Raw genomic sequence first — 22,543 nt, forward strand, 5'->3', positions numbered from 1 at the left:
CAACCTACAGGGAAGGAACGGATGCAGGCATCCGTAAGCTTCTGGACGAATGGGAGGGGAAAATAAAACAAGAGGATGAATTCGAAGAGGAGATGGAGAATTGGCGGGCAATAATCTCGGATCTCAGGAATACCAGGGGCAAACTCACCCAGTTTAAACAGACCCTCTATATGTACTGGCTCATGAAGAGCCTTATGGGGAACGCAATGGAGCAAATCTCAGTGGGGATGGCTATGACTCTCCAGGACATGCCCAATTACAAAAAAGACTTGCAGATGATCTAATTCCAGTTGCACAAGCAGGACATCCACCTAGACAGAATCCAAAGGCACATCCCTTGCATTATTGAGCTAGCTGATATGCCTAGGGACTCAGCCAATGACCCAGCTTCGGTTGAGTCTGCCTCAGAAGGACAATAGGATTAGTCAGTTTTTTAAAGATGCTTGCTTATGATAGATAGACATATAAACTCTTATCATGATACTGATACGTATATAGATTGGTTAGAATGACTAATACTATATTGTTTTTGGATGGCTTATAATGAGGATAGGTGGCCAACAGACTTGGTTTCCCACTGGGCAAGTTGAGGCCACCTATCTCATATATGTGGTGTAAACTTGCTTTTTATAAATAAAAAAAGGAGGTCCTGCCAAGCTTAACAAAAAAAAATAAATCTTGCCACGTTCTCCCACCCACCAATTTCCTAGGGATTTGAGATTATTCTAATTCTAACAAGTTCATATTCTAATTAGATGGAGAAATTAATATATAAGAAAATTGTATTTAGCAAAATGGTTCATTTTATAATAAGTTGGGTAATTCCTTCTTTTTTTCTCAAGTTAAAGTTGACCATAACCTTTTTATACATGGTTAATCAGGGAAATGTGTGCATTGGTAAGGTATTCTTGGCGTTGCAATAGATTTTTTTGTTATTGTGTAATTTTTTTTTCAAGTTAAAGTTGACCCATAACCTTTTTATACATGGTTTAATCAGATAAATGTGTGCATTGGTAAGCTATTCTTCCTATTACAATAGATTTTTTTGTTATATTTATGAAATTTAGGCTATATCAATCACATTAATATTTTTAATGTGGTTGTACTAGTTAACACTTAAATAAATAAAATACTAATAATTATTTATCAAATTTAATAATAATGGTAATATACAAAATTTAAAAACAATGAATTTTGGAATTTTTTAAATATATTATTTTGATCCAATTTACTCCCCTGGAGATTAATTGTTTAATTTGAACTTTTCACAATTTAAATACTCCCATCATTTTTTCATGCTAAATCTATATATATAAAATCAAAAACATATTTAAAATAAATAATAATAAAAATGATAATATAAACAAAACGAATTTAGAATAAAAAAAGTGGATGATAATATAAACAAAGCGAATTTAGAATAAAAACAGTGGATGATAATATTTTATCGGTAATGGTGCTTAGCTCTATCCATTGTGCGTGCGAATAAATTTTCAGTCGCATCATCCTTCAACCGTGCTTTCTTTTGCATTTATTATTGTGCGAATAACTTTTTAGTCGCATTATCCTTCAACAGTGCTTTCTTTTGCATTTATTATTATTATAATTTAATATTTTCAATTACATCGTACTTCCGACAATCAACTCATACTTTTTTTTTCGATTTATTCTGCGCTTTCTTTGAAGTGGGGGTGGTGATATTTTTAAAGGCGATTTCTATTTCCAACCCCATAAAAAAGTGATTGTGGATGACATATTATAGTCTTATATAACATATTGTTTTCGTTTTTTCTTTTTTTCTAGTCATTACCACCCACGTATTATATCTGCCTATTGAAAGCATATGTCAAAGCACAGTAACTTTTCTATGGAATTAGAAATAGGAATCGCCTACTCTCAAATGGATAGAAATTGGAAATAGGAATCGTCTACTCTCAAATAGCTGCCCATGTTCCCATTGGAATTGGAGCTGGCAGTTCTAACATTTATACTTCAATATTTTCAATCACCTCGTCCATACGACCGTCAACTCGTACTTCGTTCGCATTTATTCTTGCTTTGCTGATGGAATCAGACAGTTTAGCGAGGGAATTTGAGAGGCAAATTGCCTAGTCATTTTGCAGTGGTGTTGTTTTAAGTGATATTTTGGAGTTTTTTTTGGGTGGATATTTAATTATATGGATTTAGTATTTATTTTTTAGTGTGATGGTTTAAAATTTATTTATAAAATTTGTGATTTCAATGAATGTCGACTAAATTTTAGACAAATTAAATAGAAAAATATATATATTTTTTTTTTAAATCACACTTAAAAACCACTCCAATCACATTTAGTGTTAAATTTGATAACACCATCATCAATCTTTATTGGAAATCCCAAAATCTGCAAGTGTGTCGTCAATCTTAGCTGGAATTCCAACTGGCCGCCGTCGCTGTTCTACTAGTTTGCGTATAAATGCACTGTGGATCTTTTTAACCCTTCAACAATAGCATTATTCTCATTCTGTTTTTCACTCTAATCCCATGGAGAGCTCAAATAGGGCAGTTCAAAGTTCATTTGAACATGTAATATATTGCAAATTGAGTTGTTAACCAGCTGGTTTTATAGCTTGAAATACCTGTGCCTGCTGTTGCTTGTAGTTATAAGTGGTTGGGCGTTTGAGAAATGCTTTCGGGTCTGAGATCGCTTCTGTATGGGGGAACAGCCCCAGAAAGGGAAGACAGCAGCGTAAAGAGAGCCAAATATAAATTGGCAACTGAATTTTTCGAGAATATGGTGCTTGGATGGTCCTTGGAGGATATAATGAACGAAAATCTCTTCAAGAACGAGGTCAAGATCTTTTATGTTTAATAATTCAGAACTAGCTATGATTGCTTGATATAAGTAGCTGCAGTTGCTTGAATATGTGGAAGTTCATATTTGGAATAACTATGTGAAACGTATTACATTATTTATTTATTTGATTTATTATTTAATTATATTATTATTATTATATTAATGGTGGTATTTGTAATGTAAATTGATTTATCATTATTATTTAAGTAAAATTTGATTAGTAAAAATGTATACTTTTATTCTTGCTAGATATTTTTGGGTTTATTAATATTTTTTTAGCATTTAAGAAATATGAACTCTCAGCCAATTGGCTGAAGCAGTTTTAGGTTTTTCTTTAAAATCAGAAAGAAAGACAGTTTCACCTTAGATAGTATCTAAAAAATAGTGTCCAGTAAACTCATTGTTGAGGTTATAGCTATAGAGTTATATGCTTTCAAGTAGATCCAGCCTTACTTCCATGTATATAAAACAGGGCATTATCTTCTTAACTTTTACTTGTAATTTTTATCTTTTGTTTTCTTTTATTTTTATAAAATTTTCAATATTCTCCTGCCAAATTGGTCTTTTCCGGTTAAGTGTATATTTTTCGGAGTTGTCTATAGTGGGACTTTTTGGAGTTTCCGGTGCCCGAATCCAGTGGAAAAAATTGAAGTAAAATCTTGATTTGTATTATTTAAATTAGTTTTTTTTTTACTATATATGGATTCAACACCATAGAAAACCCCTAGGGCACTTCTATTGTGCAGGATTTACCCATCAATCTTGTGATTTCAATGAATTCCGGCCAGATTTTAGAAAAATTAAACCAGAAAATCCAACTGGAAATCTACCAGAAAAGCTTACAAAAAGTCACAACTCCTTTTCCTATTATGTTGGAGATATTTATGTGTAGTATCCTCTACATGTCAATTTAATATCGTTGGTGGCCACCCTTTCCTATTATGTTAGAGATATTTATGTGTAGTATCACCCTTTCCTATTATGTTAGAGATATTTATGTGTAGTATTCTCTACCCGCCAATTTAATATTGTTGGTCCAAATAAATCCAATAGATTTGACATTCCTGCATTTTGTTGTTTAGTTGGCTCTTGTTATTTTGATTTATTACTTTAATAATAAGTGTTTTTGGATTTTCTCAATTTGTTAACCCACAATTCACACCGATATAATATTATTGGATAAACTAGGAGCCCAAAAAGCACTTTAATTGTTTTCCTCTCAATTTGTTAACCCACAATTCACACCCATATAATATTACTAGACAAACTAGGAGCCCAAAAAGCACTTTAATTGTTTTACACTCCCACAACTCTGCATCTCTACATCTGTTTTTGGGTTTTCTCAATTTGTTAACCCACAATTCACACCCATATAATATTACTGGACAAAGCTCAAAAAGCACTTGAATTGTTTTCCAATCACATAACTGTGCCTCTCTACATCTTGTTTTGAAGAGCATATAATGCTTTCCACCCTCCTAAATTTCTATTCTTTTGAAGTGCTCCCAATTAAGCTTCTTGTTGAAATCAATCCCGAGGTGTATTCATTTACTTCTTCAAAAATGTTGCCTTCAAACAAGAACATATGCTGGCTCTATTTCTTTTTATTTGAGAAAATCATACAAACCTTTTGTATTTAAAAAATTGAGAAATGTTTGCCTTGCCTTTAAACACTTGATATATTCATAATTAAGATAGATTTAACTGGTTACATTTAATTAAGGAAAAATGAGTTCATTTTTAATTGGTAAAGTCATCTATTCCACCTTGTTTTGCCTTTCGAGGATGATAAAGTTCAACTTCTTATTTCACTAAAAGCTACTAAGTCAAGTGTGTAGTTAGATTATTTTGACTAAAAGCTACTAAGCTAAGTAGCTTTTAGTCAAAATAATCTAACTACACACTTAACTTTGTAGCTTTTAGTAAAAAAAATCTAACTAAACACTTGACTTGACAAACTACTAGTGCAATACAATGTGAAATAAGAAGTTGAACTTTATCATTCCTCGAAAGGCAAAACAGGGTGGAATAGATGACTTGGTATAAAGTACTTCTTATTTCACATTGTATTGCATGAGTAGTTTGTCAAGTCAAGTGTATAGTTAGATTTTTTTGACTAAAAGCTACTAAGTCAAGTGTATAGTCATTCATGGGTTGATTTGTACTTGGGTGTACTTGTTGTTGAAGATTTGTAGGTACATAATCTTCAAGATGTTGAAGAAGTTCATCTATCTCACAATTGAAGAGGACTTGATCATAATAGTAATGAGCATGATGAAAAAAGAGGAGTTGGATGCTCTTGTTGTAAAAGGAATGATGTCCCTTAAGCTTTGAAAGGTTGAAGTTTCTTCGATGTTATGAAGCTATCGATCTCCCTTAGTTGAGAGGGAGCTTGGATATAAAGAAAGGGTATATCTCCCCAGTTAAGAGGGAGGGCATATTATGACAATTATAGTGAATACCTTTAAAGAAAGAATAAGACCAAATAATGAAAGTATTGTAGATGGATGTTCTTGATTCATGAAGTTGCAAACAAAGACCTCGCTGTGTTGAGAAGTATTGAGTTTGGTGTTGCTGTAAGAAGTTAAAGAAGAAAGCCTCCAATGAAGATGTGTTTGGATAGTATGATGATGACCTAAGCAACATATGTATATTTCAAAAACCCCGGAGGTTTGATTTAACTTATGTATAAAGTTTTTTTATTAATGGGGGTTGTGATTGTGCAGGATCTCTCCGTAAGATGGTTGAACGTTTTGAAGCATGCTTGGACTGGTGGATATATCTGATTTAGTTGTTAATGATAGATGAAGCATCTTGGGGCGACAAGACGCTTGGGAGGACCTCTAGTCGGCTTGTGATGATGCCTAGATCCCGAAGTAGGGAGGGTGGCGTTGGTCTTGGAGCTTTGACCTTGGATATGCACCTAGATCACTGGGTTGGTGTTAAAGCAGGAGCCTGATGGTACTTAGAGTGGCTGAAGCTTGGAACACACCTTAGTCCCACCCAATTAGATACCTTGTTCAAGTATCTAATTTGTAGCACTACGTGTGTTGTGACTCTTCGTAGAACTTATCATTTTGAGATGTTCCATGTACCTCTATATATAGGTAATTATGAATACCTCCCTAGTTAAGAGGGAGTGTTGAAGAATGTAATCAGTGTTGGTTTTCATAATTGTATTTGAATTCATGATGTAATTTATTTTTCAAATGAAAAGAAAATGGAATTTTATTATAAAAAGAAGTTGACTTATTAAAGCATGGGTTGCATGCTTGGGTCAATGGTCAATAGGTCAAATCACCCATTGTGTGCTCTAGGGATTTTATTTTGAGTCAAAGTCAAAGTCATGATGTCATAGACCCATTGGGGCTCTTGTAAACAAGAAAGAAAAATTATTTTTGTAAAAAGTGTCTTAGTGTCCACTAAATGATCAGGTCAGCTAGCCCTACAAATCGGCCTTGAAGGAACCCTTCCAGTGCTCAAGAAGACTATAAATATGATGCAATTCAACCTCTTTTGGTAGCACATCAATCACACATATTTCTGATCCAATCTGAAGTAGATAAAGAATGCTAGGAGCCCGGGAAGAAGCATGAAGCCCAATGAAGGAATAGAAGGAGGATTCTTCATCTGTGAAAGAAGCGAATTTTTGAAGATGTTAGGGTTTCCATAGGTCTTAATAAAGCAGAAGCTAGCAGTTGACTTTGTTGAAGTTGATCTCTTGGATAGGTGGCTGATTTGATCATGGTGTGTTGGTTTTTAAAGTAAAAAAGGTCTTGGTCCTCTCAATCTGATTTGAATCTATAGTGGAAGAGTTTGACTGGGTTTTCCCCTTCATAGGGGTTTTTCCCTAACTTGGAGCCTAACTCTCGTGTCTTATTTGATCTTCTTTTTTGGCATTTGTCTTGATGATAAAATAAACACAATAATAATAATGAAGAACTAATATGATGACCACAAGAATTTGTCGAAGGAAAGAGAAATCATTTTAAGAAACCTAATATATATGTTGCCATAGATTTCTCAACAATGGAGGAGTTTTCTTTGAGAATATGTTGCACGTGGAGAGGACCAGTGGCTTTTTACATGAGCTTGGAGTTTGAGGAGGACCACACATGTTATTATTGCATGTATTTACTTGGTCTTATTTTTGTATTTGGAGATTCTCCTTGGAGGGCATGGATGTGGAGACATTACTCTTGTCATTTGTGGAGGGTCTTACTTGTTGGAGTGCACCCTATGATTATTTCATTGCTTCCTTGGAGGGTGCACATATGGAGGAGCATATCTTATTTTTTCATGGAGCCTTACATGTTGGAGGTTGTAACTACTTAATTATTTTATCATTTGTTGAACTTGTTTTATGCAAGGGGTTACTCGAGAGAATTCTTTTTGTATTTGCATGCAATCATTTTGGAGGCTACACTTAGTGAGTTCCTTTAGGCGGGCCTCGGAGTACATCCTCCCATGTCAAGGATTATTTTGTTTGTATTATTTATCTAGTACATTGGAGTGCGCACTATATGTAGGGCCATTCAACATCCTGACATGGTAAAAGACCTATTTTAGGTGATGAGCCCCTTCTCCATTTGTGAGCACTACATATTTGGGGCATGAGAAGCTCTCCCCTTCGGCTACATTTTACATCAATTTCACAAGCTTAATGGAAGATTTTGTAATAAAAATGTATTTGTAAACTAGCTAAGTTGATTTTGTTAAAAATATTTTTAAGTCAAACACATGCAAGACAACCCTTGACATCTTGGGTTTTGATGGATGAGAAATTAGTTACAAGCTTAAAAACCCTAGATTTACCCTAAAACAAAATTTAACCATTTGGAATTTTGACTTTATGGTTGACTAGATAAGGAAAGATTAGTGCCTAATTTTTTTGGGTGTATGGGGTCAACCAAGGCTCCCCTCTCATGTGTAAGTGAAACTAGGGTGATAGTTATACTTGTCCACTACAAACCCTAACAAATCCACCTAGTTCCTTACAAGCTTCAAGATAATTCAAGGGGAAGATACATCACTAGTAATCGTAAAAAAACTTTTTAAGGGACTTGTTCAAAAATATAGAAAGAGAGTGCACCACAAACAATAGAAAAGCACAACTACACTTGCAACCATTCATAAATAAAATGTACAAAGATTAAGAAATATCACTTGCTCAATAAATTGATTTCATACACAAAACCCTAGATCCAAAAACATCCACAAGACATCTTTCTCAAAGAGAGTGCTTTAATTCTCCATCCATAGCAAAATGAAAATTATAATATTAGACAATTAGTGTTCTTCACAAGTTATAGCAATGAGATAGGTGCTTCTCTTATTTTTATGAAGAGAGGTAGCAACCCTCTCAATATAAGAATAATATTCTCCTAGCTTTTATCTTAAAAAAATATAAAATACTGTCATCTCTTTACAAACCCTATAAATATGGTCAATGATATATACAATATCTATGATACATGAGTGAATGAGTCAAAAGGCCTTAAAGATAATGAAGTAAACTCTCATCAATTTCCAAGTCGTCCTCTTCATAAGAATGAAAAAGTCCCACATGTGACATATTTGGGCTCCCAAAAGTGGACAACTCCCTCAAAAATCATGTGAAAAGGCATGAAAAAGGTCTCAAAAGTGAAACATTGCCTTCAAAGGGTGCAACATTCTCTCTAGAAGCCCCAACGACCTCCTCCATAGGTGGGACAACCTTTATCAAGCAAAAAATTGACCTCAATGTTCTCCAAAGGTACATTTTCCAAAGAAAGGCCTAAGCGACACAAAGTAGTCATCAACCTTAATTTGTGCGCACAAATCAAATGCAACATAAACAATGAAACATGTCAAATGTAAATTCCATTAGGTAGAGGACACTGAGTTTTATTTTCTAACTTCACAATAAGTCGTAGAATTCATACAATTTACCAAGTTTAGGTGTGGTTAGGGGTATCATTAACCCTTATTGCATGTGGCAACTCCCAAGAAGAGTAGTTCCTAGGAAAACCAATCAAGGATCATGTGTAGTGATAGATGGTATGGTTTGGTGGTTAAATTCAAGAGTTGAATTACATTGTCATGATGAGGTTGTTTAAGATATTCATCCACATGAGTGCATTCGAAATATGAGGGAGCAATTATGCATTAAGTTACCCTTTCCTCAGCACTATTTCTTACTACCCCTTGGATTTTTTATTTTATTTTTCATTTAGTTACCCCTTTATTAGAGATGGCTTTTACAAATAGGATTTGAGTTAATGGCCTCATAGAAAGGGAGCATTACTCAAGGTTTATTTTGGCTTTTGATTTTATTTATTTATTATCTTTACCTTGAGCTTATAGCTCTTTTAATGTGAGGTTCTTTTGATAATACTATGAAACATGAACCCTTTTTCCGTGACACATGACAACAAACTCATGAACAAGATAAAGGAAATTAGGTAAGATGGAGAGTGTTAAGTATGGATTGGTAAATGGACATGCTACACCTTCCAAAGCCTCCTAGCAGTACAAATCAATCCATGAATGAAAATGCTTATCAAAAGAAGGATGATGATCCACCAAAGAAAAACAAGGTAAGTAGCAAAAATTTAGAGCATCATAATCCATTGTTTGACTCAATAAATGATCACTACTTTCATGACAAGTACCCGAGAGATTAACACCTAGTATGAAACAATGAAATATTGTACCTCGTGTATATTAGGCATCATAATCGTGAAATGTGAGTGAGTTGATCAAATGTGGGAAGCATCACTGCCCATGTGTTTGTGGAAAACTATAGATCTCATTTGTGGAAATGTTGTTTATAAGTGAGAAATCTCTAGCTACTCCTACATGTCAAAGGGTAACACGGACCATGTAGAACACCCTCTCCACTTCAAGATACCTAGTCACTAGGATGGTTCAATAAGACACCACATGAAATATCACACATCTACATGTTGAGAGAGTGGTCCATCAAGCAAAAAGGGCATGTAAGTAGTACCAAAATATGACCATCAATAAAAAAGATAAGTGGAGCTCCTCAACGGAATATCTCCAATACCAAGAAGAGAAGAAACTCAATGAAAGTGTATCTCTTATAAGTCCATCAAAAGCTCCAAGGAACCACCATCAAACTCCATTAAATGAGATGGAAATCACAATGTGGAGCCTCATACAAGATCAGGTATAACAATTGAAATTTGGCATGATAATAGTACTTGTCAGTCTTCTGGTTGTGTGCTCAACAAATACTTGTCATCACTAGTAGTATGTGGTGGGGTGTACATGTTTGTCTATTCTTGAAAAGAGTTTGCCCATGTTTTTGTCTCATTGTATATCTTAGTAAGTGGAATCTCCTTGGAGTCTAGATTCTGTGGTTGTTCTTATGCTTAACTATGCACTTAAGAAGTTATCTATTTGCTTTCTCCACTTTGATTTGCTTGTGCTCTACCTCAATTAATCTCTCACAATCCTCCCGAGGGACCAGATAGTTTTTTCTTAAACTTGGTTGTGGTTGCAAAGATGCTCCACTGCACTTTTAAATCCTTGGGGTCTAGCTAGTATGAGTTGTCTACAATTTCTTTGAATCTTTGGTTACCCATCTCAACCATCTCTTGGTGCCAGTTTTCCTTGCTTCATGTACCTTGAGAAGTTGTCTGTTAAAGAGTAACATTCATGGCCCGCTACTTCATTTATTATTTCATTCACAAAAGGGGTAGGAAATGGATCAATTATCGTTAGTTTATTAAATCCGCGGAAATTAACGCATATTCTCAATCAAATGCGGTCATACTTTTTAGGTTGCACAACCATGGGACTTGCCCATTCTGACTTGTCAATAGGGTAGATGATGCCAGCTGCTAACATCCCCTCTATCTCTTTCTATAAAATGGGCTTATATTTATGTGCGAGCTTATATGGTCTTTTCTTTATGGTTTTGGCTCTTGGAATGAGGTCAATTTTCATTTCTCCCATTTCTTTCATGAGTCCTTGAGATCTTTATAATCATGGGCAAAAAAATATTGATACTATTTTAAATGGTTGATAAATTCTGTCGTTTGTTTGTCCAACTAATAATCTCCTAGTCAAGCCATATTTATTCTGTCGTCATATGATATATCGACTTCCTTTATCTCTTAATTTTTGCATCCATCCAGTCAAGGCCTTTGACTCATCGAGTGTCCGGTCTTTCGACTTTTATTTCTTTATATGTGGGTGGAAATTCCAGTTGATCAGATTTCTTATTTTCCTTCTTGTCCACTTTGAACACTAATTTAATTTTTCTAAGATTCTCAAGGGGTTCCTTCTTCCAGCAAAAGCTTTGACCAGTAGTATAAGTTCCTTCCATTTGTAACCTACTGGAAAATTTTCCATTAGATGAGCATGACACATTATTACATACAATGGTCGACGCGATGTTGACTAGTGATTCTTCTTTACACTTGGTGGGGGATTTTCCCTTCAAAAATTCTTTAATATACTTGGTTGTCTCAACCAGTTCCAACTCTTTTGGTTGAAATTCAAAGTCTTTAATAAAATTGTCCTTTAATTCTTTCTAGTGTAATTATTGGCCACAAGATTCCTCTAATTTATACCATTTATTAGGCAAAACATCTAGAGTATTAGGAAACATGTGAGGCCAAACCCTTTCATCCCTATATTTGATTCTTCACCATTCTGACTCACAAGTTTGTATATGGAGAACGGGTTCTTGTCTAGGCTTAAGTGTTGGGATATTACCTTGAATCGATAACTTTCGACCTCCAAACCTTTCAATAAATGATATTGTTGTTGTCGTCCATGTTTGAAGTCGGTTCACATAAGTATCCTGCCAACAGGGTACTTGGTCAATGAAAGTTTAAACCAAACTTTGCATTCTCCCTTGCTCTCCAATAGATTTAGTCGCTTGTTCCACATGATTTATAGGAGATGCCCATTTCTTGAATCTAATTATATTGGTGGATTCCTCATTTATATCAAATGGTAATAGTGATGGCGTTTGTTTAGTTTTATTTTCCCGGATTATAGGTATAGCTTGTATGGAAAAACGTGGTCGGACATTCTTCCTTGGTATAGCTTTGATTGTCCAACATTCCTTTTCTTTAGAGTCATAATTCTCAATTTACCATTCATAGAGCTTGGTGTCAGAGTTTTGTCCGATGGAAAGTGGGGAACTAGTTAATATTTCTCCCAATGCATTAGGCTCCACATTGTCTTTGTCTTTGTGCAACACTTGATATATTCTCCTTGTTTTTTAGTCTTCTTCCCATGGCTTCCCTTCTCGGAGGTCAAGAGGAAAATTATTTTCTTGTTATTAACTTTTAATTTAATTCTCTCTTTCTCAAGGGATATAATAGCTTTCATTCTTTGGCCGCATGGTCTCTCAACTAATGTTGGATAAGCTGAAATACCATCGACCAAGTCAATGACCTCAAAATTGATAAATGTTGGAATTCCCATAATCAATGTTTTAACTTGTCGCATCGTTTCAATCTAAGTCACCTGACACGGGGATTCGGGACACGTAGGATTCGGGATTCGTGGTGTCGGATTCGGGACACGCTGACCCCCCGGAACAGGACACGTTATATATTATTTTATTAAAATATATATATATATATATATATTAAAAATTAGATATTATCATATTTCTTACACAAATTTTAATTAATGATACAAATTTATTGATTTCAAACATAGATCTTCATCTATAGCTATTAGCATGCATAGTACATACAAAATTCAAATAAATGTCAGTGGTACTGGTCACATAAATGATAAATCTATTAAAAATTTAAATCATGATTCATAATTCATAACTGAAAGACAACTTACAACTACAAGATGGTAAGATAAACACACTGACAACTGTAGTTTTCTCATTAAGTCATCAAATCAAAATGTGTTACATAGGTAGTGTTGGTGCAATGCAGTGTTGTTAAAATCGCGATTTTTTCAAAAAATCGCGATTTTTTCACTATCCCGTGAAAAAATCGCGATTTTATCACTATCCCGCTTAAATCGCGATTTTTATCCCAAAAAATCGCGGGCTTTTTTTATAACGATTTTTTCCGAAAAAATCGCGAATTTTTTGGAAAAAATCGCCGGGGCGTGGGGCAGCGGGCTTATAACTTATGAAAATCGATTTTTATTTAGTCATTTCTGACTGTCGCCGCGCGGAGGAGGAGGAGACGCCTTGTGGAGGAGAGCTGAAGGGTTTGGGAGCGAATCCAAGTGGTTTTAGGAGAAATCCAAGACAAGATCACCAATTTGTCCATAAAAACGGTATGTAGATTAATTTTTTTTTGTTTTCCTTGTTATAAACTTTGTTTTTCATTGTTTTTGGTTGAGAAATTTCATATGGGCACCATTTGTTTTCAATGTTCATTGTTTTTAAAGATTTTTTTGTAATTTTTCATTGATTTGGGATGGGTAACTTGGTATGACTATGGGAACCAATTTTTTATTTTTTTTTTCATTTTTTTTAAACATTGTTTATGTTTTTTGATTTTCATTGTTTTTTGGCATTTGCCATTTGGTTGGGTAACTTGGGATTTTGTAAATTTGTAACTTGTAATTTTGTAAATACTAAATTGTAATTTGTAATCCTAAATTCCTATTTCCTAATCCTTATTTTTCCATAGGTTTGCAAATTCAAAATTCAAAAACAAACATGCCAAGGAAATTGGATCCTTTCTGGGAATATGGTGAACCTAAAGCTCCGAATGATAGACAAAACTTGAATTGCAAGTTGTGTGGAAAGGAGATATTCGGGGGGTTGTACAGGTTGAAGTTCCACCTTGCACAAATCCCTGGACGTGATGTGGGGCCCTGTATAAATACAAATCCTGAAATTATCCAAAGAGCCATGAGAGCATTGGGAGAATTAGAGCACACTAGAGAGGCCAAAGAAGAACTCAAAAGGCAACTAAAAAGGTCAGCTGAAGGAAGTGGGCCAAGTGGCACTGGTTCTACTGCAGCGTCAGTCAATCCGGTAGCTGCAGCATCATTTTTTGTTCCTCGAACCACACCTGGTTCACAACCAACTATCGGTTCAATGCTAAAAAGAACTGAAAAAGAACAAGCTGATAGGTTGATGGCAAAATTTCTCCTCTGGAGTGATATTCCTTTCAGCATTGTAAGGAATAATCCATTTTTCCAACCTACTGTTGATGCTATTGCCAGTGTTGGCCCGGGGTACAAAATCCCTTCTCTTCATGATTTCAGAGGCTGGATTCTTCAAGAGGAAAAGCGTGACTGCACCCAAAGATTGGAGGATTTTAGGGCATCATGGGCACAAACAGGATGCACTGTTATGTCAGATGGTTGGACTGACCAAAAGGGGAGAACCCTTATAAACTTCTTGGTTAGTTGTCCCAAGGGGACTATGTTTATCAAATCTATTGATGCAACTCATCAAATCAAAGATGCAAGAACTTTATGTGATTTGCTGGATGTGTTTATTTTGGAGGTGGGTGCAGAAAATGTTGTCCAAGTCATAACGGACAATGCTGCAAATTATGTTGTTGCTGGTAGAATGCTTATGGACAGGCATCCTACTTTATTTTGGACACCTTGTGCTGCCCATTGTATTGATTTGATGTTAGAGGACATAGGGAAAATTCCCTTTGTCAAAGATATTGTTGACTCATCAAAAAGCATCACAAAATTTATTTACAATCACACATCTGTGCTTAGCTTGATGAGAAAATGCACCAACAACAAAGAGTTGGTGCGCCCCGCCATTACACGGTTTGCGACGAGTTTCATATCTCTTCAATCCCTCTTGAATTCTATGTGGGATTTGAAGAGAATGTTTCTTTCAGAGGAGTGGCGTGCTTCGTCAATGAGCCGCAAACCAGAAGGAGAGGTCGTGTGCAGACTAGTTTCATACCAGGAAGACTTCTGGGCGGGAGTGCAGGAGGTGTGCGCTGTTACTGAACCTTTGGTAAAGGTTCTTCGGTTGGTTGATGGTGAGAAGCCCGCAATGGGCTATTTGTATGAAGCCATGGACAGGGCCAAAGAAGCCATTCGGTCCTACTATGATGATAAGGGAGATGATGGGTTTCAGAGACAACTCCTTCTATGGGAAGTGATTGATGAGCGATGGAACAACACACTCCATCGTCCCATTCATGCTGCTGGGCTTTTCCTGAACCCTGCATTTTCTTATGCATGTGGGTTTGATTTTGATGCTGAGGTCGTGGAAGGATTATTAACCTGTGTCCAGAAGATGGTGAGATCTCCAGAACAACGTATAGAGATCTCTAGACAAATTGAGACATATAAGATGTCAGGTGGCACATTTGGCTTTGAGATGGCTGTCATTGATAGGACGATTAAAATGCCAGGTATTTTTTAGTTTGTACTTTGTAACTTTGTTTCAAATTTCATTGTCTCTTCAAATTCCATTTTTTTCTTATGTTTATTTAAAATTTTATTTGTAATTTTGTTGTAGACGCATGGTGGAAGATGTATGGTGGCAGAGTACCCCTTTTGCAAAATCTTGCCGTACGCATCCTCAGCCAAACATGCAGCTCCTCAGGATGTGAGCGCAATTGGAGTGTATTTGAAAAAATACACAACAAGAAGCGCAATAGGTTAACACTTAAACATTTAAAATATTGCAAATTTCCAAATAAATTTTTGAATTCATTAAAGTTTTAAACAATATTTTTTTTATAATATTAATTATTATTTCATGAACTTTGTACAGGTTGGAGTCCCATAGACTTAATGACATGGTCTATGTCTACTACAATCTTCGATTGTGGGTGAGACAACTAGAGAGGACACCTGATACGGAAGCCATCTCATTGGATGGGATTGACACCACTGCTGAATGGAGGGTTGAGACCGAGAGGCCTCTCATGGATCCCACTGATGATTGGTTAGTGCAGGATGAGGGGGAGGAGGAGGGGGAGGAGGAGGAGCAGGAGCAGCAGGAGCAGGAGGAGGAGGAGGAGGAGCAGGAGGAGGAGGTGACACCGCCTACCCGGGCTACCACTACCACCAGTAGAGGATGTGGTCTCCGTCTACCTCAGCCTCCTGTAGCTGCTACTACTAGTTCTTCAACTTCTAGAGCACGTCAGACTCCACTGCCATTTCCACCAGCACAGGCACCAGCTTCTACATCTAGAGGGAAACAGAAAGTTGTGCCATTTTCTCGCAAGAGGGGCAGAGGAAATCAATAGGATTAGACTTTCATTTTATTGTATATGACATTATGACATGATGAGATACATTATCATATTTTTTGTTGATATTTTGAGGCTGAGTTGGGACTCAGGACTTACTATTCAGGACATGATTCAATGTTATGTGTGATTTTAGCGCTAGAAATGATATTAAACATCTTATATATTAGTTTTTTTTATCATATTTATGTGTCAATGTATTTATTTTATGTTGTAGATGGTTTAGATATTAAAAAAATTGAAAAAAAATGAAAAAAAATGAATATTTTTGTGCCAAACGCTTTTTTCCCGCTTTTGCCGATTTTTTCTGCTTTATTCCCGGCGCCGATTTAATCCTGATCGCGCTTTTAACAACATCGGTGCAATGCCAATGGAAAATAGAAATAGAAAATATAAAACAACTACAGGTATACAAGCCTCAAGGCATCAATCAGCATCAGAATCAGCATCACTGTCCCCATCATCATGGTCCCCACTGCTCTCCTCTACATCCTCCTCCTCCCCTGTATCCATAGTCGCCTTTGCATCTGCTGGTATGGAGGCTGACCCCTCTAAGTCATCAAATCTAACAGGCTCTAGCACTGGATCATTGAGATCCATGTTGGCCAATGCCAACTCAACAATGGTGTCCAGACCCATATCATCAGGAACAGTGTTACTTGGGAGCGGGAGTGAAAACGGGAGCGGGAGCAACATATTCAGAAGCTCTTGGTTTGGTGCTCTTGATTAAATACGAGTTCCATACCCTAATACATGACAAAATTCAATGGAAACATTGCAATCCCCCAATCCTAAAATCTTGAAAAACTGATAAGTCTGCTGGATTTTGAATGAAATCTAAAATTCTACTTTCTCCATATGAAATCCAATGAGGCCGGAACCACTCTCAAACATCCTGAGTCATTTCATTATAATGTTAAAAATTTAAGTAAAAGGATGAAAATGAAGATTAAGGAGAATGTCACTTTTACTTTAAGAATTTAACATTACCATGAATAGCATATCAATACTAGGGCCTAGACTTGATTATGAAGCTGCCAAAATGCTCTACTCCTTGCTGCAACAGCACAAATCACTTACCAAATGAAAATATTAATGAGCAAACACGCCCTTTTCATACCCGCGCTGAGCTTAGTGAGTCCTGGAAACCGGACACGTGTCCTAAAATCGCGACACGCCCCTGAAAATCGCGACACGACCTCGGACACGACGTGTCCTGTGATTTGGACACGAAGCCGGACCGAATCGTGTCGGATTCGCCTGATTCGGGATTCTCAGGGGGTTTAGGACGAAGCCGGTTTCCTAGGTTTCAATGGGTTCAATGAACCTTTGGACAACTAATTTTAGGTAGTTAGTCATCCTGTAAAGGGTTGGTTTTCCTAGATTAATCCATGTTTCTCTTGGAAGCATATTTACTTGCGATCCGAAGTCGACCAGAAATTATTTGACCATATATCCATTTATTTCTGAGTCAACTTGAGGGTCGTGATCATCTAAGTGATTTCCTTGTAAGAGTTGTTGCAAATTCTTGTATTGGTTTCTTCCTACATTATAGTCCTTTAATAGATTTAAAAGTTCAACAAGATGACCAACTGATTGTTCTTCTTTTAATAATTCTAGAAATTCCTTGAGTAAAGTGTCCTTTGTCAATCTTTGCATATCGACTTCATTTTTGAAAAATTCTATTGCTTTTCCCGTAGTTTCATTCTAAGCCTGCATATCTGGGTAATTAGAGGTGCTTTATTCGATCGAAGAATTCGTTGATTCTGAGAAGTATTTTCTTTACCTGCGCTAGACCTTGTAATGACATGGAGATTTTTTGGATTCAGAATCTCCTGCTTTGGGACAGTCTGTAACAAATTGACAACTCTTTTATTTAATACTTTTTCAAGAATTTTAGGGAAATCATCTAATGAGTGATCACCCAGACCGCACATATTACAGAAAAGTATGTCGGTCTTATCTTTGAGTGGACAACTAGGTGTTGTGTGGCACTCTTACTGGCATGTAAAATAATAGAATATTCCTTGCCTTTGACTATGACCACGTCCTCGACCATTATATCCTCCACGTCAACCTCTGTATCCTCCTCTTCCATTTCCCCTTCCTCCTTGGATAGGTGGTTCTCTAAATTGTTCCGAAGCTTGAGTATGATAAACAACATGGTAATTGGGCTTATTTTTCGTGTTCAACTGAAATTCTTGAGTCGAGTGGCTGTTATCTTCACATATGGCGCACAACTTTAGCTTAGAGTTACACAAACTATATCGACACTCCTTAGTACTGTGATTCAAAGCAATTTGGCATATGTCACAATATACATTCCACTGAACTCATCGAACATCTTGGTCAAAATAGTCAACAAATTTGCATTTGTCCTTTGTATGCCCTTCACTTCTGCAATTTATACACCAAAGATTGTTCTTTTGGAGAGATAATGCCAACAATGAACTTTATAATTGTTCAATCTTTTCTACCAATTTTTTGTTAGTTGTTGAGTTGTTTGATTACCTTTCATCATCTGTTTCAAAGCGTTAAGCAAGTTTAAGGGCTTCTTCGCATGTTTGCACCTCATGCATTCTCAGTGGCACTCAGATTTTCTACAATAGGCCAACAACATACCATTGAACTAATAATGCTTCATCAATAACATATGGAATTTGGTTTAATAGATCTTTGAATCACTTATCATATTCCCTTACTATATCATGCGGTCGTTGTTTAATCTCTTTTAAGTTTTTGAATCACAAGATGTTTAACATATTACACTTTGAAGAAGGAGAAAAAATTTGTTTAATATCATTTTTTCTCTTCGCTTGGTTTTTTGTGATATTTATGAACCAAGTTAGCACGCGCTTCCGAAGAGTGCATGCAAATTGGGCCATTTGTTTATCCTAATTTGTAATATGATTATCATTCACTGTCCAAAATTTCTCACAAACAAACCAATGCTTCTTTGGGTATTCATCTCCTTCATAAAGAGGAATATGATTAAGCCCCATTTTTATTAGTGGAGGTGTTTCTTTCTGGTTGGTCTTATCGACTTCGACTTCTCATTGACGCATCACGCTTGAACTATATTCTTGGTTGTCAACTTTAACTTTTATTAAAGATGACTTGTCGATTTGACAAACTTTATCTATATATTCGTTGAATCGAGTTGTTCTGGGTCGTGACTCTTGAACGTCCAGATTTCTATCTTTGCTTTCTTCGACAAATAATAATTGCAGCAGGGGGCACGATCATGAGATCTCTAAGTTGGAGAAGTATGTCTTCATTTTATTGATTATCACTCCATGTTTGGTTTACAACATGAATTTCAATTTCTGAATCATTATTTAAATTGCTTTGTTCGTCTTTCTTATACCAAACAATGGGTTCTTTTGAATAAATTGTTGAAATTTCTAAGTATTACTCGTTAGAAATTTTATCTGTATTCTCTAGTTTATTTCACCTACTTGTTTAATTACTAACAAGTTATTTAACCATATAAACACTGAAATAAACACAATACAATCTCAACCATCTATAGATCAACAACTGAAATAAATGAACAAACACACAAGGGACACCGTTATTTTTGGACAATCGTCCCCGGAAAAACCCAACTTGGGAAAACTGGTGCAACAGTTCTAAGGGTTTTATTATTAAGTAGCGTTTCTTGAGTACATTGGGTGCCAAACTGGCTCACCCAACAGAGATAGAAAAATCTGGCAGTAATACCTCTCTTCTGAAGCAGATATTATGAAAGTTTGCCCCACGAAATCCTCTCCAACACAATTTGAGGCACTGTGTCAGCACACCTGGCCTCTGTGTTAGCCCTCTGAGGCTCTGTGCAAGCTCCTTGGCCCTCTGCGTCACTTCTGTAGCCTTTGTGTGGGTCACGCAGGCTCTTTTGGCCTTTGCATAGTCATTGCTGGCCTTTGCATGGCTCCCTCTGGCTCTGCGTCTACCTCTCTGCCTCTGCGCTGGTCTTCCAGAACTATCTCTGCCTCTCTTCCTCGTACTCACTACCCCTCGCTGCAATATTGATCACTGGTTCGATTTCTCTTAGCAAACCCCGCTCTATAAAATCGAACTGACTGATCACTCTGGTGTATCTCCAACTGACCCTCAAGCCTCCTCTTATACTTTTTCTATTGAGTCTTCAACGACTGAGATTACATCTCTAATCAATGGCTAAGATTAGATTTGGCTTGATCCATGTCATTTAGAACCTTCTAACCCAATTTTATATTAATACCCATTAATATTTTTATTTTCTTATGTTTAGACTTAGGAACTCGTTAAAAATATTAATTATTTTAATATCTCCTTCACCGGGTAGAATTTCCCCAAACCATTTCTGGGTCTTGGAGATCTCATGTGCTTTAGCCTCTCCACCAATTTTCATGGCTAGAGCACATCCGATGCTACCCCAAATCAACACTCCCTCTTAGCGAGGAATGTGCTCTAGTAAGGATCCACAGCTGAACATCATTCTGATCATACGACATCGGTACCTGTGCTAATGCTTGGCCTTCCTAGCCAACGTCCTTTGCACTGCTGCTCATGGCTCTACCACTGCCACTGCTACATCTATACGGAAGCTCCTCTGCATTTGTGCTTCTGGTGGTCCTTTCTCCCAATACTGCATCCCTCTCTCCTCATGCTGCATCGTGCTACCCATAGCACTACCACTTCCACTGCTGCACTGCAACTCAGTTACTGAGATGATGGTAATTGATCTACCCAACTATTGACATCCTTGTCAGGCTAGAAACCCTCCTGATGCTGAAGCTCTCTCTGTCGCTATCCTGTGCCTCTTCAGCTATCTCTGCGCTGCTGCAACAACTATGTGCCTCTTGCACCACTGCAAACCCCTCTGTGCCTTCCTGCACTGCTGCAACTTTCTTTGTGCCTCTTGTGTTGTTGCAATCCCCACTACATTGTTACAAATCCCTGCACTTTAGCACTCTATGTCGCTTCATCTGCATTCATTTCTATCGATATCCGCCATCCTGCTACTATCACTTCGAGGCTCCTGTAACCGGATATGATCCAAGAGTTTGGGTACCTCAAGGATCCTGCCCCTCATCTCCTGTAGTCTTCCTGACTACAGCTTGATGTCTCCCCACCTCTTCTCTAGAGGTACATGAGCACTCATGGCACAATCTTCATCAGCCTCTACCTTCTTTTCCGCCTTCGCTGGCATTGCCTTGGAGTCAGATGCCTCTCCCTTATTCTTCTTCCTGGGACACTGATTTGCATAATGGCCCAACTTCCCACAGTTCAAGCACTTAATCTTGGAGAGATCCTTTTTCTTCCTCTACCCCTGCTGCCCCGCAGACGCCAGAGCTGCATCCTCTTCCTCCCCTTTCTTGACCCGGGCTCCTTTGTTTCTACTTCCGGTCTTGGTTAGTTGTTTGATCTCTTCTTGGCGAAGAGCTGCCCACAATTCTTCCCATCCTAGAAGATTTTCTCTGCCCAAAATGATTTGGACGAACGTCTCCGACTCCTTGGAGACTGCGTTCAGGGCGGTCCTCACCATTAACTCTTGTTCCAGCGTGGCCCCTATGGAAGTTAGTTGGTCCTAGATCTCTTGCAACTTGTCGAGGAAGTGATCTATTTGGTCCCCCTTTTGCATCTAGTACGACCGCAATTGATTATCCAGTAGCATCTTCCTCTGCATGGAAGTGGCTTGATACAATGTCTTCAAGGTATCCCACATTTACTTTGTCGTCTTCTTCTCGGAAATATGCTAGACCACATGATCCTTGACCCCATCAAAGATTATGCATTTCGCCCTGGCCATCGCATCTTCAACCTTTTGTTATCAGTTGGATTGACTGGGATAGCCATGGTTCTCAAGGTGAAGGCCTTGATGTGATGTCTATCCAAAACAGACAAGATCCTGGCCTTCCAGATGACAAAGTTGGACATTCCGTCCAGCTTGTCCTAATCCCTAAGTCTGTTCATGGCCATCTATGCTCTTCTTTTCTACTTCCTGGAAGTTCTCTCTTCGACTCCCTCTGAGTCTCTACTTCCCTCCTGGAAGTTCTCTGTTAGACTCCTTCTAAGTCTCAATTTCCCTCCTGGAAATCCTCTTGCCAACAGTCGAATCGCACCTATCCAATCTCCTATGCTCCTGCAACACTGATTTGGATTTCTTAGCTAGAAATCTGCCTAGGTAGCGACTGCCTCTACCTTGGTTTTGTCCGGTTAGGTATCTTTTTTCATTGACAACAACAACGCCTCACCAACTTTACTTTTTGCAATCTGCCCACAACTTCCTATGCCCCAACAACTGAAGAATTGAGCTGCTAGGCTTTGCATAATCCCGACAAGGCTCATTTGCTCCCGTGGCCAACTGTGTCAACCCTCCTGGTCTTCTGCATGGCTCTTCGTGAGCCTCTTCTGCGTGGTTTGAAAGAAACCTTGGAATAAGATAATGGCTTGAATTTTGCATCATGATTCATGATCAATGAGAAATTGTTTTAGTACTTGTGTCAGATTTAGTGTAACCCTAGCTGGGCTAGTC

At 37.2% G+C, this 22,543-nt stretch overlaps 1 protein-coding gene across 2 annotated transcripts in view; it reads left to right on the forward strand.

Moving 5' to 3' along the window:
- Positions 1 to 2,464: 2,464 nt before the first annotated feature.
- Positions 2,465 to 22,543, forward strand: part of LOC149214113 (uncharacterized) — a 55,028-nt gene continuing 34,949 nt past the window's right edge. The window contains exon 1 of one of the 2 annotated variants that reach the window (XM_089390855.1): positions 2,465 to 2,830. In XM_089390855.1, coding sequence (XP_089246981.1) covers positions 2,666 to 2,830 — 165 coding nt within the window. In that variant the 5' untranslated portion in view covers positions 2,465 to 2,665. The remainder of the gene's footprint in view (positions 2,831 to 22,543) is intronic. The other variant, XM_089390856.1, reaches the window with a different exon arrangement.

The sequence above is a fragment of the Pinus tabuliformis genome, chromosome 1_1, assembly GCF_031772625.1.
Source record: "Pinus tabuliformis cultivar Carrire ecotype Pingquan chromosome 1_1, CPIR1, whole genome shotgun sequence".
NCBI lineage: Eukaryota > Viridiplantae > Streptophyta > Pinopsida > Pinales > Pinaceae > Pinus > Pinus tabuliformis.